The sequence below is a fragment of the Mustelus asterias genome, chromosome 3 (assembly GCF_964213995.1).
Source record: "Mustelus asterias chromosome 3, sMusAst1.hap1.1, whole genome shotgun sequence".
In the NCBI taxonomy this organism is placed as follows: domain Eukaryota; kingdom Metazoa; phylum Chordata; class Chondrichthyes; order Carcharhiniformes; family Triakidae; genus Mustelus; species Mustelus asterias.
The window spans coordinates 89,396,034-89,413,200 of NC_135803.1; the positions used below are offsets into that span (position 1 = coordinate 89,396,034).

Genomic DNA, 17,167 nt, shown 5'->3' on the forward strand with positions numbered 1-17,167 from the left:
TGCCATGTGGGACTTTGTCAAATGCCTTACTGAAATCCATATAGACGACATCCACGGCCCTTCCTTCGTCAACCGTTTTTGTCACTTCCTCAAAAAACTCCACCAAATTTGTAAGGCACGACCTCCCTCTTACAAAACCATGCTGTCTGTCACTAATGAGATTGTTCCGTTCTAAATGCACATACATCCTGTCTCTAAGAATCCTCTCCAACAACTTCCCTACCACGGACGTCAAGCTCACCGGCCTACAATTTCCTGGGTTATCCCTGCTACCCTTCTTAAACAACGGGACCACATTCGCTATCCTCCAATCCTCAGGGACCTCACCCGTGTCCAAAGAAGCGACAAAGATTTCCGTCAGAGGCCCAGCAATTTCATCTCTCGTCTCCCTGAGCAGTCGAGGATAGATGCCATCAGGCCCTGGGGCTTTGTCAGTTTTAATGTTCCCTAAAAAACCTAACACTTCCTCTCTTGTAATGGAGATTTTCTCTAACGGGTCAACACCTCCCTCCGAGACACTCCCGGTTAACACGCCCCTCTCCTTCGTGAATACCGATGCAAAGTATTCATTTAGGATCTCCCCTATTCCCTTGGGTTCTAAGCATAATTCCCCTCCTTTGTCCCTGAGAGGTCCGATTTTCTCCCTGACAACTCTTTTGTTCCTAACGTATGAATAGAATGCCTTAGGATTCTCCTTAATCCTGCCTGCCAAGAACATCTCGTGACCTCTTTTTGCCCTTCTAACTCCCCGTTTGAGATCTTTCCTACTCTCTCTGTATTCCTCCAGAGCTCCATCTGTTTCAGTTGCCTGGACTTAACGTACGCCTCCCTTTTCATTTTAATCAGATCCTCAATTTCCCTGGTTATCCACGGCTCTCGAATCCTACCTTTCCTATCTTTCCTTTTTACAGGCACATGCCTGTCCTGCAGCCTTATCAATAGTTCCTTAAAAGACTCCCACATGCCAGACGCGGACTTACCCTCGAACATCCTCTCCCAATCAACATCCACCAATTCCTGCCTAATCTGGCTATAGTCAGCCTTCCCCCAATTTAGCACCCTGCCCGTAGGACAGCACTCATCCTTGTCCATTACTATCCTAAAGTTAACAGAGTTGTGGTCACTATTTGCCACATGTTCCCCTACCGAAACTTTGACGACCTGACCGGGCTCATTTCCCAGAACTAGGTCCAGTATAGCCCCCTCTCTAGTTGGGCTATCTACATACTGTTCCAAAGAACCTTCCAGTACGCATTTTACAAATTCCTCCCCGTCCGGTCCCCCAGCTCTAAGCACTTTCCAGTCTGTGCCAGGGAAATTAAAGTCCCCCACTACAACAACCCTATTTTTTCTGCACCTATCCAGAATCTCCTGACATATCCTTTCCTCCACTTCCCGTGGGCTGTTGGGTGGTCTGTAGTACACCCCCAGCATAGTGACTGCACCCTTCCTGTTTCTGAGTTCCACCCACAGCGACTCAGTACATGACCCCTCTAAGTTGTCTACCCTCTGCACCGCGGTAATATGCTCCTTAACTAATATCGCTACTCCCCCACCTTTTTTAGCCCCTCCTCTGTCTCGCCTAAAACACTTATACCCCGGAATATTCAGCTGCCAGTCCTGTCCTTCTTTTAACCAAGTTTCTGTCACCGTAACCACATCCAAATTCCACACAAGCATTAAGGCCCTAAGTTCGTCTGTTTTACCCGTTACACTCCTCGCATTGAAGCAGATGCACTCCAGACCTCCAGGCCCAGTCAGGTCCTCCTCCTCCAGAGTGCTCCTCTTCTTAGCTAGCCTTGCCCTGGCCCCCAGCTCGACCCCAGCCTCAGTATTTACTGACCTCCTGTTTTGTTCCCCAACCCCCTGCCACACTAGTTTAAATCCTGCCGAAACACTCTCGCAAAACTCCCAGCCAGGATATTTGCTCCCTTCCAGTTAAGGTGTAACCCATCCTTTCTGTACAGTTGCCATCCTGACTTGAAGATTTCCCAGTTATCTATGAATTTAAAACCCTCCCTCTTGCACCAGTCCTTTAGCCACACGTTCAACTGTAGAATCTCCCTGTTCCGAGCCTCACTTGCACTAGGCACCGGGAGCAGTCCAGATATTGCTACCCTGGAGGTCTGTCTTTTTAGCCTAGCACCCAACTCCCTGAATTTCTCTCGTATGACCCCCCTGCTCTTCCTACCTACATCATTTCCCCCAATGTGTACAATCACATCCGTTTGACTACCTTCCTTTTTAAATATGCTTCCTACCCTCTTGGAGACATCCAGTACCCCGGCACCAGGGAGGCAGACTACCATCCTGGATTCTCGTTCAGTCCCACAGAAGCGCCTGTCCGTGCCTCTAACCATTGCGTCCCCCACAACTATCGCTCTCCTAAACCCCTTCTTTCCCTTCCGGACCCCTGAGCCTGTCTCCGTGGAGGCGATCTGGTCCTCGTGGCTTACCCCTGGAGGGTCATCCCCCTCCACAGAATCCAAAACAAGATACCTATTTTGGAGGGGGACAACCACAGGGGATCCCTCCACAGACTGCTCACTCCCTTCCCTTCTCCCATCTGTTGCCCATTCCTTTCTTTTATGGGAGACTGCCACTGGGGTACTTTCTGGCACATCACCCTTCTGACTATTACCCCTCCTAACTGTGACCCGCATGTCTTCCTTCCGAGACCCTGGTGTCACTACCTGACTATAACTTTTATCTATTACTCTCTCATTTTCCCTAACTAAACTGAGTTCATTGAGCCTCAGCTCCAGCTCCCTTACACGATCCTTCAAGAGTTGCAGTTCCACACATCTGGCACAGATATGGACTTCCGGGAGGCAAGTTGTCTCCAGGAACTCCCACATCCCACACCAAATGCAGTATACTGGCCTCCCACTCATACCAGCCATGTCCTTTTTAGTTTTGGGGATAAAACAAAAAGGGGGTGTAACCGAAGAAAAACAAACAAACAACCTTCCTCGCCTTCGCCGAAGCCCTGTGAGCCAAAGCCCTTTTAGCTCTCACTCTGTCCCCTGCTCACTCCGCTGTCCGCTAACAACGCTGCCCGCTCAAAGGTGCGGCCTACTTTTAAACCCTCCAACTGAGATTAAAACCCAAACAAACTGAGATTAAATCCAAACAACTGAGATTAAACCCAAACAACTGAGATTAAATACAAACAACTGAGATTAAACCCAAACAACTGAGATTAAATTCAAACAACTGAGATTAAACCAAAACAACTGATATTAAACACACAGAACTGTGATTAACCCCAAACAACTGAGATTAAACCCAAACAATTGAGATTAAATTCAAACAACTGAGATTAAACCCAAACAACTGAGATTAAACCCAAACAACTGAAATTAAATCCAAACAACTGAGATTAAACCCAAACAACTGAGATTCAATCCAAACAACTGAGATTAAACGCAAACAACTGAGATTAAACACACAGAACTGTGATTAATCCCAAACAACTGAGATTAAACCCAAACAAATGAGATTAAACCCAAACAGCAGAGATTAAAACCAAAAACTGAGATTAATCCCGAACAGCTGAGATTAAATCCAAACAAGTGAGATGAAACCCAAACAACTGATATTAAACACACAGAACTGTGATTAAACCCAAACAACTGATATTGAATCCAAACAAATATCTCAAGTAAGTGACATGCTGCCCAGATACTTGCCCTTCCCTGCATTTAACCTTGTGTCCTTTGTTGCAGGGAACGACCCTGATGCACCCGGCCTGTCTGGCATCGCTGCGGCCTGGGGAGGAAACCTCGGAGGAAGGCTCTGAGGCCAGCACCAGTCAGTCAACAGAGGTTTCCACCACACAATCTATCATTGTGGATACTATCATCTTGCTGGTACAAGTTAATGGTGAGGCTTCTAGGTCACTCTCTGGTGCACACAACACATGATGTGGAGATGCCGGCGTTGGACTGGGGTAAACACAGTAAGAAGTCTAACAACACCAGGTTAAAGTCCAACAGGTTTATTTGGTAGCAAAAGCCACTAGCTTTCAGAACAGGCTGTCCCTTCGTCAGGTGGGTGGGAGTTCTGATCCTGATTCTGATGAGTTCAGATCAGAACTCCCACCCACCTGACGAAGGGACAGCCTGTTCTGAAAGCTAGTGGCTTTTGCTACCAAATAAGCCTGTTGGACTTTAACCTGGTGTTGTTAGACTTCTTACTGTGCACACAACACAGCCATTGATGTGGAGGCGGGAACGTCCGAGGCAGCTGAGGGCCTCACTTTCAATGTGATGACATTGGGGTGACACATCGACATAGCACTAGGCCACGCAAGGTTAATAAGTTGCAGGGTCACCAAGAGGGCACGGATGGAGGACTGTACTAATTAGGTTTAGGGAAATAGACACTGTTAATGATCACGTCTACCTGTTTTACGGCACTGTTAAATATCAGCACTTCATGTTAGTTTCTGCACTGTTAGTATCAGCACTGTTAGTTTCACCAATAAATGGTATTGCACCCAGAGCTGTGACTAATCTGTCTGTGATCTGCCTCCCACAGGGATGACCATACCCCGATTGATCCCAGAGGGGCTTAGAACATCGCTCTGCATGTGAGAGGCCCTTCAGCCCACCAAATATGCGATCCCCATATCCAAGCACCATATCCCTGAATGGTGTAGGACTACAAGCGCTCACGCCAAATTGTACCAGCAGTGGGTGCCCTGCAGGCCCAAAGTATCACACAATCTGGCACGGCATTCCCAGCACATTCCGGACCCTGGGACCATGCCCCTCCCCCCAAATAAATGATGGCAATGTGACATCACGTGACACCAATGTGACACCAAAGGGACCCAATGTGGGGAGGTATGGACAAGGATTGGAGAGGGGGTTGCAGGCTACTGGGGGAGGGGGTGGGGTTTGCTGCTGATGCACTGCATTCCTCCTAGTCTGAGAACCTTGTGGCGATGAGGGCCTCCCTCACCACCCTGCCCTGCCCAGACCCTTGCTGCCGCTTTTCCTCCATCCCCTGGATCCTCTTCGGCCTCCTCTTCCTCTCCACATACTCCTACGCCCCCTCTATCCCAGGGACATCTGCCTGCTCGCCCCCTCCTTCTCCAGGACGCCTCCCTGCTGCTCTGCCAGGCTGTGGAGCACACAGCAGGCCACGATGATGCAGGAGACTCTCAGGAGGCTGTACTGGAGAGCCCCACCAGAGCAGTCCAGGCAGCAGAACTGCATCTTTAGGAGCCTGATGATCTACTTGATGATGGACCAGGCAATGTAGGCTTCATTATAATAGGCCTCCACCTCGGTGTCTGGCCTCCGCACTGGCATCATCAGCCAAGTTTTTAGCGGGTAGTCCTTGTCCCCCAGGAGCCATCCCGGCAGCCAGAGCTGGTCTTTGAAGAGGCCAGAGAACTCTGCAAAATGAAGCTATCATCCACGCAGCCTGGGTGACGTGCACGCACATGCATGAAGTTCATCTGAATATTCAAGGAGTGGAACCCATTTCTGCTAACAAACCGCAGTGCCTGACGTTTTGGGGACTGCAGGGCGACATGCATGCAATCAATAAAATGTGAAGGTGAGAAGGTCTGTACAGAACCGGAAGAAATAGCAGAGGTGCTTAATGAATATTTTACCTCGGTATTCACGGTGGAAAAAGACCTGGGTGGTTGTACTACAGGATTGAGGTGGACTGAAAAGATTGAGTATGTGGACATCAAGAAAGAGGATGTGTTGGAAATTTTGAATAGCATCAAGATAGATAATTGATGCTGATGAAATTCAACGTGGGCAAGTGCGAGGTCGTACACTTTGGAAAAAAGAATAGAGGCATGGACTATTTTCTAAACGGTGACAAAATTCATAATGCTAAAGTGCAAAGGGACTTGGGAGTCCTAGTCCAGGATTCTCTAAAGGTAAACTTGCAGGTTGAGTCCGTAATTAGGAAAGCAAATGTAATGTTGTCATTTATCTCAAGAGGCTTGGAATACAAAAGCAGGGATGTACTTCTGAGGCTTTATAAAGCACTGGTTAGGCCCCATTTGGAGTACTGTGAGCAATTTTGGGCCCCACACCTCAGGAAGGACATACTGGCACTGGAGCGGGTCCAGCGGAGATTCACACGGATGATCCCAGGAATGGTAGGCCTGACATACGATGAACGTCTGAGGATCGTGGGATTATATTCATTGGAGTTTAGGAGGTTGAGGGGAGATCTGATAGAAACTTACAAGATAATGAACGGCTTAGATAGGATGGACGTAGGGAAGTTGTTTCCATTAACAGGGGAGACTAGGACGCGGGGGCACAGCCTTAGAATAAAAGGGAGTCACTTTAGAACAGAGATGAGGAGAAATTTCTTCAGCCAGAGAGTGGTGGGTCTGTGGAATTCATTGCCACAGAGGGCTGTGGAGGCCGAGACGTTGAGCGTCTTCAAGACAGAAATTGATAAATTCTTGATTTCTCGAGGAATTAAGGGCTATGGGGAGAGAGCGGGTAAATGGAGTTGAAATCAACCATGATTGAATGGTGGAGTGGACTCGATGGGCCGAATGGCCTTACTTCCGCTCCTATGTCTTATGGTCTTATAAGTTGCCAGGACCGGATGGGTTGTACCCCAGGTTACTGTGGGAGGCGAGGGAAGAGATTGCAGAGCCTCTGGCGATGATCTTTGCGTCGTCGATGGAGACGGGAGAGGTTCCAGAGGATTGCGGATGTGGTTCCTATATTCAAGAAAGGGAATAGGGATAGCCCAGGAAATTACCGACCGGTGAGTCTAACCTCAGTGGTTAGTAAGTTGATGGAGAAGATCCTGAAGGACGGGATTTATGAACATTTAGAGAAGTTTAGTATGCTCAAAAGTAGTCAGCACGGCTTTGTCAAAGGCAAATCGTGCCTTACGAGCCTGGTGGAGTTCTTTGAAAATGTGACTAAACACATTGATGAAGGAAAAGCGGTAGATGTGGTTTACATGGACTTCAGCAAGGCGTTCGATAAGGTCCCCCATGCAAGACTTCTCGAGAAAGTGAGAGAGCATGGGATCCAAGGGGCTGTTGCCATGTGGATCCAGAACTGGCTTGCCTGCAGAAGGCAGAGAGTGGTTGTAGATGGGTCTTTTTCTGAATGGAGGTCAGTCACCAGTGGAGTGCCCCAGGGATCTGTTCTGGCACCCTTGCTGTTTGTCATTTTCATAAATGACCTGGATGAGGAAGTGGAGGGATGGGTTGGTAAGTTTGCCGATGACACGAAGGTTGGTGGTGTTGTGGATAGTTTGGAGGGATGTCAGAAGCTGCAGCGTGACATAGATAGGATGCAAGACTGGGCGGAGAAGTGGCAGATGGACTTCAATCCGGAAAAATGTGCAGTGGTCCATTTTGGCAGGTCAAATGGGATGAAGGAGTATAATATCAAGGGTAAGACTCTTAGCAGTGTAGAGGATCAGAAGGATCTTGGGGTCCGGGTCCATAGGACTCTTAAATCGGTCTCACAGGTAGAGGAGGTGGTTAAGAGGGCGTATGGTGTGCTGGCCTTCATCAATCGAGGGAATGAGTTTAGGAGTCAGGAGATAATGATGCAGCTTTATAAGACCTTCGTCAGACCCCACTTGGAGTACTGTGTTCAGTTCTGGTCGCCTCATTACAGGAGGGATGTGGAAATTATTGAAAGGGTGCAGAGAAGATTTACAAGGATGTTGCCTGGATTGGTTGGCATACCTTATGAGGATAGGTTGAGGGAGCTTGGTCTTTTCTCCTTGGAGAGACGAAGGATGAGAGGTGACCTGATAGAGGTGTACAAGATGTTGAGAGATATAGATCGGGTGGATTCTCGGAGGCTTTTTCCCAGGGCTGAAATGGCTGCTATGAGAGGACACAGATTTAAGGTGCTGGGGAGTAGGTACAGAGGAGATGTCAGGAGTAAGCTTTTCACTCAGAGGGTGGTGGATGAGTGGAATCGGCTGCCGTCAGTAGTGGTGGAGGCAAACTTGATAGGGTCTTTTAAGAGACTTCTGGATGAGTACATGGAACTTAATAGGATTGAGGGTTATAGATAAGCCTATATATAAGCCGAGGTAGGTAGGGACATGACCGGCGCAACTTGTGGGCCGAAGGGCCTGTTTGTGCTGTATCTTTTCTATGTTCTAATTGCCACCTGCACATTTGGCATCCTGGCAATGGTGGCAAAGCCTGTGGCTCGGGCTTCCTGCTGGGCCTGGCACAATGGATATACTGGCCTGCCCGGCCAACAGGGTGTCCGTCACCTCATGGACACACTTGTGGACTGAGGACTGGGAAACCTTATAGGTCCCAGTTAGCGGCCTGGAAGGATCTGGTGGCTTAAGCATAGAGGGCTACTGTAATCTTCACCGCCACCAGGAGCAGTGTCCCTTGTATCACGAGATACTAAGTCCACGAGGACCTGACACAGATGCCACACTGTCTCCTTGCTGAGCTGGAGCAGTGGCGGCACATGCCATCTGGAAGCTCTTCGAAGGACATGTGTGTCCTGAAATGCCGGGGTCTCCATCTCCTCATTGTGCTGGCTCCCCTCTCAGACCGCTGGGTGCCTGCCCCCTGCCCCCAACTGGCAGCTCCTTGTCCTCCTGCTGTAGTCACTGGCCTGGGCTGGTCTTGCAGTGCGTACACGTCTCCCTCCCCCTTCTTCGCAGTCACAAGAATGGCTGCCAGGTCTATTGGCTCCATGCCAAAATCATCTTTGGTTTGGGGGTGTGGGTGGGTGGTGGGGGCTGAGGGTGGGGTAGAGAGAGAGAGAGAAAAATTCTGTGAGATTATCCATCCCGGGACCTGCACTCCCTCCCAGCAACCCGAGTCCCAAATGAGTGTGGATGGTGGCAAGCCGACACCATCCTTGGTGCCATGCGCCACCTTGACGTCCATTACTGCATCCTCACCATGTGGGGCACAGAGAGCATATGGGTGGCTGCTGGGGGGTGGGGAACACTTGAAACATAGACATGGGTGCACCCACCTGGATGTCTGGTGTAGTGTCTTCCAGGAATGGCTTGCAGTTCAGACAGACGGAGGAGGGGCACACTCGTGACTATCATAGGATGGGTTCCTGTCGAGGGGAGGCCATGTAGTGTGAGGAGCCATTTTAACAACTGCACAGCTCCCTTCTTGGAGCAGCAGCTGACAGATCTGCTGCTTGTTTGCGTTAGTGGGGCCTGGGATGGAACGCCAGCAGTCAGCCAGACAGCGTGTGTAGCAGACAGATGGAAGGGTGCCATGGCGACATCAGTGGGGTTTGCTGGCAATCCTCATAAGTAACCCCTCAAGGGTTCGCTCAGCAACCAGGGGAATGCGTGTGACACCAGGCCCCAGCCAGCGCCGACACCCAAGCTCAGGACCCCCATGAGCATGAGCCTTCCCACCTCACCACAATACCATGGCCACAGCAAAGATCACCCCCTGCACCCCAAAGGTTGGTGCTCAGTGGTACTCACCTCCTCGCTTGTCTTCGTCACTGCAGTGCCTGAAACAGACTTTTATACAGCAGGTGTTTTTCTCGTGATGTGAGGGGGGAACAACTGTGCCGAACTCGCTAATGATATGGAGATGCATGCAGATGCATGCAAATTGGCGTCTCATCCATTTTGAACGCAATCCTGATTACTTCTGGAAAAAGTGTCTGGTAAAGTGGGAACCGACGGGAACATGGGCGCGTTTCTCATTTTTTGCTTCTCACGCAATCTTATGACCTCACCACATTGATCGACTCAAAAGGAAAGTGTTTTAATGGTTCAAAAATAAAGCCGAGTTCCCAACAGTTGCAATGGATATTTGACTTGTGTGGGAGGCTGATTTGTCTGTTTGGAAGGATGGAAATAGTCAATTAAAAGAACAAAATAAGTCTACTTGCAAGCAGCAGAGGAGAGGTGCTTCAGCACTCTTTGGTGGTCAGCAGTTGGACAAATTTCTATCAATATTAATAGTTATTTTTGAGTTGTCAGCTGCATCATCTTTCTTGAAGCTGCATGGTCAGCTTTTGCTACTATTTTAAGCTGCGATGTGTGCAAACTCCCCAAGTGAACCTTAGTTTTCTGAGAGATTTTACTTCCAGTTTAGTTAAGAATTGCGTCAAATTTTAAAAGTTCCACATTAAAACAAATGTATATAAACTAACAACAACCTAACCTCAAGGCAGTCAATACAAGCAGACTATGCTATAGTCAGCATACAGTAAACTCACCGTAAGAGGAAGCAGAGAACACAAAGGGCTGCCGACAGTTGATGCACACATTTCCCTGGTTATTGAGTAGTGGGTTATTAGTCGAACACCTATAGCACATAGGTACAAAGTCCTGTGAACAAATAGAGCAGGCAATTACACAAAATGCAGAGAGTCAGCAAGACTCAAACACACGTTAAAAAAGCAACAGCAACAATGCTGGACAAAGGTTCTTAAGGATGACTTGTCCACTTCATTTACTTTGACTTGTTATTAGCATAGCTTCAGGCAGGAGAAAAACCTTCAGCCCACTTTTTTCCACAACATTCTTGTGGTGTAAATAACCCTTAAACCCATCTGTGGCAAAAAACTGTCTGTTCCTTTTCGAAACTCAGTCATATTTCTTATTCCTCCATCTGTAACAGCTCCTTGAACTTTACTCGGAGGCCATAGTTTTTTAAAGAATAATAAAATATATCTTCATAAAGATGAGATCTCTCCTCTGTGGTGAAGAAAGAGTTGAAATTAGGCCTCAGAAACGTTAAAGACAAGAAAAGCATAAGAATAAAAACAAGGACTGGAACAGGTGACGCTGATACCACTCAGCTTGCAAAGTTTCTCTTTTTTGCCTCAATAGGCAGAGGAATTTTCAAACCTAAATCTGCTCATTAGACTTTTTCCATTTCCTTTTGTGTATGGAATATAGTCATTCACCGTTCCGGATGGATCTAATCTATAGGCCGAGTCTAAATTCTGATTCTACATTCCCATCTGCAGTCTGTGCTTAAAGGGAGTGCAGTTTGAAGAAAAGACACTTTGAATAGAAGACGGATCCAGGGATAGTGCTGCAACAATGTGGCTCCAGCTTGAGAGCATGAAATCAGTAAATTTACCTGTATCAATGTAAAAATATTACTCTGAAGTTAAAATTTGCTTGTTGAAATCATTTGTTCTCTTCAAAAAAAATGCATTCATATATTTGAGGTGTCTCTTACAGTAAAGCAGATGATACCTACAGGAGAATATTCCATAACATTATAGAATGCTTCAGCACAGGAGAAAGTTATTCCATAGAATCCCTACAGTGCAGAAGAAGGTCATTCAGCCCATTGAGTCTGTAGGGGAATTTCACAGTAACTTCATTGCAGTGTTTATGTACGCCTTACTTGTGACTAATAAGTAAACTTTACTAACTCTCCAAAAGAGCATCTTACCCAGGCCCACTCCCCCGCCCTGTAACCCCACATATTTCCCATGGCTAATCCATCTCACCTACACATCTTAGGACACTAAAGGGCAATTTAGCACGCCCAATCCACCTAACCTGCAAATCTTTGACTGTGGGGGGAAACCGGAGGAAACGCACGCAGACACGGGGAGAACGTGCAAACTCTACACAGACAGCCACCCACGGCCGGACTTGAACCCAGGTCCCTGGGCTGAGAGATAGTAATGCTAACCACTGTGCCACCATGTTACCCAATTAAATCCATCACATCTGTGCTAGTTCTTTGAAAAAGCTATACAATTAATCCCACCGCTCTGATCTTTTCCCATAGTCAGGCAAATGTTTTCCCTTTCAAGAATTTATCCAAATCCCTTTAGGTACATAGTACTGAATCTACTTCACCATTCTAATCAGGTAATGCATCCCACATCCTACACTCACTGTGTAAGAAATGTTTTTGCATGTTACCTTCAATTATTTTGCCAATTATAATCTGTCTCCTGTGGCTACTGACCTTTCTGTCAATGGAGTAGTTCACTTATTTATGCTATCAAAACCCTTCAAGACTTTGACCACCTCTATTAAATCTCATTTTAACCTTCCCTGCTCTTAAGGGGAACAAACCATTTCTCCAACACTCTGAGAAAATGAAGTCTTTCATCTTCTCTCCACCCTCACTAAGGTCCTGACATCCTTTCTGATGTGTGAGGTCCAGAATTGGACTCATAGTCAGCTGGGGTGAACTAGTGCTTTTTAACTTCCTTGCTTTTCTTCTCCATATCTCTAGTTATAAAGCTGAGAATCCTGTACTGCGTTTTAAGAGCTTTGTTAACTTGTTACATCACATTCAAACGCTTCTGTATATATACCCCCACATCCTTACAAAATTGTATTATTTGAATTGCCTCACCTCACACTTCCTGCCAAAATGAATCACTTATTGCCTTACTATCCATCTATCCTCTTGAAGTCTGTCACTATCCTTGTCACTGCTTACAACATTCATGAGTTTCCTGCCATCTGCATGCATGCAAGTCCAGGGTGTAGATATATAACAAAAGTGCAGAATTCCCAATGGCAGAAACCAGTCTACCCCGGCTGGAGAGCACATCAGGAGCAGCTCAGCACTATGACAGAAAGTTTTTGCACTCATCTCAAAGTCTCTGGCAAACTGAGGACCGCCTTGTGTACGCCACTCATTAGCAATTGGGTTCAAAGTGAAGTCATTTTCCACTGATTGCAAGGCTTGATGGGATGCCGGCGAGCAGCTGCCTTAATGAACAATCATGAAATGCAAATGGCGTTTACGCCAACTGCCAGTGGGAATACAGACCTGCCATTAACCTGCCTTTGGAGGAATTGCAACGGGATGTTATGCTGACAGGTTTCTGACTTTATGGCTCCCACAGTAAGAGTTTTAACAACACCAGGTTAAAGTCCAACAGTGGATATCAGATGGAGCAGATATCCACTCCATCTGACGAAGGAGCAGGGCTCCGAAAGCTAATGGCATTTGCTACCAAAAAAGCCTGTTGTACTTTAACCTGGTGTTGTTAAAACTCTTACTGTGTTTACCCCAGTCCAACGCCGGCATCTCCACATCATGACTTTATGGCTCCCGCCAGATTCACCGTGTCCACTCACCACCAATTCAAAGAATCCTGCCCAATCTGTCCTGCTGTATATAGTGACTACAGAAAATCCCTCCATCTGTGGCTAGCAGCTCATAACACTATCACTGCACCCAAGTTTGACAACATTCCCCTATTCACTGAGCCAAAGAAGATCTTAAATTACTTTCAAGACAAAGGATTATTTTTAAATGCAACCAGTAGCTGATGAAGCTCCTTACCTCACTGTCATGGAATGGCTTGGACCGAATTGTCAGGCTACCTAGCTCGATGGACTCCTGAAACCTGGCAGGAATGCGCAGGCCCTGCAGCTTGTCATAAGCATGCCGGGCCAGTTTGTACGCACCCAACGCCTTACTTTGTTTTGCTAGAGCATATAAAGTATTACTGTTAATAGTTAAGGAATACACGGTACAATCATTTCTCTTCAGAAATTCTACTAAATGGAACTGAACTAAATCATGTTGCACAATATCAGTCACTGAAGAGTTAACATCTATATGAAAGCACACTGCAATATTGAAATTCTTTGTCTTCTGTTTCAAAAGTATATTAAAGATGGCTTTCACAATGACATCTTTATTACTAATACCATACAGTGTGATTTCAATCCATACGAGTGAGTATCCAATTAATAACCAAGTGGGTAATGTTACTACCTGGTAGAGCACAAAGCCATATAAAAACTCCCATGTTTGAGTCCATGCTGAGTTGGCTGATTTCAACTGGAGTGCTCCAACTGGCCTCATCTAGGAATGTTGCTCCCGATCACTATCTGGTAAAGTAGCACATGTGAATATTGAGTGAAGGTAAAATTAGGTTCAACTATCAACCTTCTCAGTTGAAATTCCGCTAACACTCGTTATGTTGCCTCACACAAGAGATCGGGGAGGGGACGAGGCTAGCCCATAGTACTTGGGGTGTGCTGACACCTGCAATCATCGTTTGCCTGAGCTAGGGTAGAGTAAAGGATCAGGCAGCTAATGAGGTTAAACCAAGGCTTTACCTGATGCAATTTTTCAAAGCCATCTCGGGCTTTTCACTAAGATGAAGCATCAGATTAAGCCTGGGAAGGGTTGCAATGCCTCCCCCTGTCAGCTTGGATCGTGTTTGATCAAGCCCAAGATGGGATCCAATGTCTTGCCTGCTTGGATCTTGTTTGACTCTCATGTGGTGACCTTGGTGGATTTGATTTGAATTGGCTTTTTTGATTAAACAAAAAACCCATGGAAACGTAGCCCAATAAACCTCAGGGTAAAATTTTCTCTGATATTGGCAACGCTATTGTCAGGTGGGAAAAATGGAACTGAGGCCACCAACAGCAACTGTGGCTTTTGCTACCATATAATGCATGACTTTGAAGAAAAAGAAGTCAGGTAGAAGTTCCATGTGATACTGCTAGCAGGCAGCTTCTGATTCTCTTGATACACCATCAACTCAGTGAATCAATTAAGCTGGCTCCATTTTTAAGGGCCACCCCAACGCACAGCAAGTACACCATGAAACAATCTTCATCCAGATGCACGCTTTGGCATCAAACTGGCACTTCCTGGCGTGTTCCTCTCCCCACTGAGCACTGTGCTCACCTCCTAACTTCCCTGGGAGTACCAAGTGCACTCCTGAGACCAATTGTGCTTCACTCCATTCTGACATCACGCCACCATGGAGGCATTAGTTGACATGGAGGCATGATTTCAGCATTTGGACCCAATTATGAGATGTTAATTTACTGCAATGAGTTTGCCAGCATTGAACGGTGGGGAATGTGGCCTACCACTGACACAGGACAGGGGGACAATTGCTTCCTGCTTTCACATCAACATGAAAAGTGATTTTGGTCTAGTTGCAATATTTTCCGTTCTCATCGCGAAACCCGCCTGACTTGAATGACAGCAGAAAATCCCAGTCTCAGTTTCTGAAGGATTGAGGAGGAATGGAACAAATTGGTAAAATTAATCTCCAGGAGTAAGTTTATGAGATGGTTAACGTTAGAACAAGCACAACAAGTGAAGAGAGCACTCAGAAGAGTGTATACCTCTGACATGGTGTGTTTACTCAACATTATCACAGTTACACAGCTCTTACTTGAGGCTTTTTCTGCCTGGTTGATGCTCTGTAACTAAAAAGCAGAGAAAATTAATCTTTTTATTAAGAGATTCCATCTCACTTAGAAACATAGAAAAACGACAGCACAAACAGGCCCTTCGGCCCACAAGTTGTGCCGAACACATCCCTATCTTCTAGACCTACCTATAACACTCCATCCGATTACGCTCCATGTACTCATCCAGGAGTCTCTTAAAAGACCCTATTGAGTTCGCCTCCACCACCACTGACGGCAGCCGATTCCACTCACCCACCACCCTCTGTGTGAAAAACTTACCCCTAACATCTCCCCTGAACCTACCCCCCAGCACCCTAAACCTGTGTCCTCTCGTAGCAGACATTTCCACCCTGGGAAAAGGCCTCGGAGAGTCCACCCGATCTATGCCTCTCAACATCTTATATACCTCTATTAGGTCTCCTCTCATCCTTCGTCTCTCCAAGGAGAAAAGACCGAGCTCCCTCATAAGGCATGCCACTCAGTCCAGGCAACATCCTTGTAAATCTCCTCTGCACCCTTTCAATCTTTTCCACATCTTTCCTATAGTGAGGCGACCAGAACTGAGCACAGTACTCCAAGTGGGGTCTGACGAGGGTCTTATATAGCTGCATCATTATCCCCGGACTCCTAAACTCAATCCCTCGATTGATAAAGGCCAGCACACCATACGCCTCTTAACCACCTCCTCCACCTGCGGAGCCGATTTCAGAGTCCTATGGACCCGGACCCCAAGGTCCTTCTGATCCTCTACCGTACTAAGAGTCTTTCCTTTTATATTGTACTCCTTCATCCCATTTGTCCTACCAAAATGGACCACAACGCATTTATCTGGGTTGAAGTCCATCTGCCACTTCTCCGCCCAGTCTTGCATCCTATCTATGTCCCTCTGTAACTTCTGACATCCCTCCAGACTATCCACAACCCCACCAACCTTTGTGTCGTCGGCAAACTTACCAACCCATCCCTCCACTTCCTCATCCAGGTCATTTATGAAAATGACAAACAGCAAGGGTCCCAGAACAGATCCCTGGGGCACACCACTGGTGACTGACCTCCATTTAGAAAAAGACCCATCTATACCCACTCTCTGCCTCCGCTGGGCAAGCCAGTTCTGGATCCACCGGGCAGCAGCCCCTTGGATCCCATGCCCTCTCACTTTTTCTTGAAGCCTCGCATGGGGGACCTTATCGAACGCCTTGCTAAAATCCATATAAACCACATCTACCGCCTTCCCTTCGTCAATGTGTTTAGTCATATTTTCAAAGAACTCCACCAGGCTCGTAAGGCACGATCTGCCCTTGACAAAGCTGAGTATTCTTGAGCATACTAAACCTCTCTAAATGCCCATATATCCTGTCCCTCAGGATCTTCTTAAGAAGCTTTGGACTGATGCACCTCCAACAACCTGCTCTGAAAACTCTGCTCACATTTTGACAGCTGTGACAAATTCCAACGCAGGAGCTGAGTCAATCCACAACATTCTAAAACAATCAATAACATCCAGAATCAAACAACCCACAATATTCTCGAAGATGAAGCAAAGTCACCCTATCTCCCAATGTTAACAAAAGAATGCTTGAAAAAAATTCCAGGATCCAGATCTAGATCTTCGTCAAAAACTAATCAGTTCTTCCTCCAGCCATACGCTCACCATATACCAAGTTTCGTTGAAATTTGCCCATTAGTTTTTGAGATGTATTGTTTATAAACAGGGATGAAAAATGGATAGGAGCAATGTTGGAGCAAAAACCACAAGTTGCCTGCACCTGAATAAAAAGCTACCATTAGTAATCTAACATGTGGTTTGTTGTAAAAACCAATTTAATTCACGAATATTCTTTTGGGAAGGAACTCTGCCATCGTGACCTGATATAAAGTATGTCAAGTGGCAAGCCCATAACCTTCCTGGGCCGAGCCAATAATGTATGAGGTTCACCACCATAGTAAAATAAGTAATTAGAAATCAATTAGGCTTGTTAGCAAGCCGATTGACCGGGCAATACACTGCCCATGCCATAATCAGGTC

At 46.7% G+C, this 17,167-nt stretch overlaps 1 protein-coding gene across 1 annotated transcript in view; it reads right to left on the minus strand.

Annotated features, from left to right (window-relative positions):
• ift122 (intraflagellar transport 122 homolog (Chlamydomonas)) overlaps positions 1-17,167 on the minus strand; it is a 232,907-nt gene that overhangs the window by 26,155 nt on the left and 189,585 nt on the right. Inside the window, exons 24-25 of the mRNA XM_078210139.1 lie at positions 13,259-13,424; positions 10,200-10,311 (exon numbers count right to left, since the gene is read on the minus strand). Coding sequence (XP_078066265.1) covers positions 10,200-10,311; positions 13,259-13,424 — 278 coding nt within the window. The remainder of the gene's footprint in view (positions 1-10,199; positions 10,312-13,258; positions 13,425-17,167) is intronic.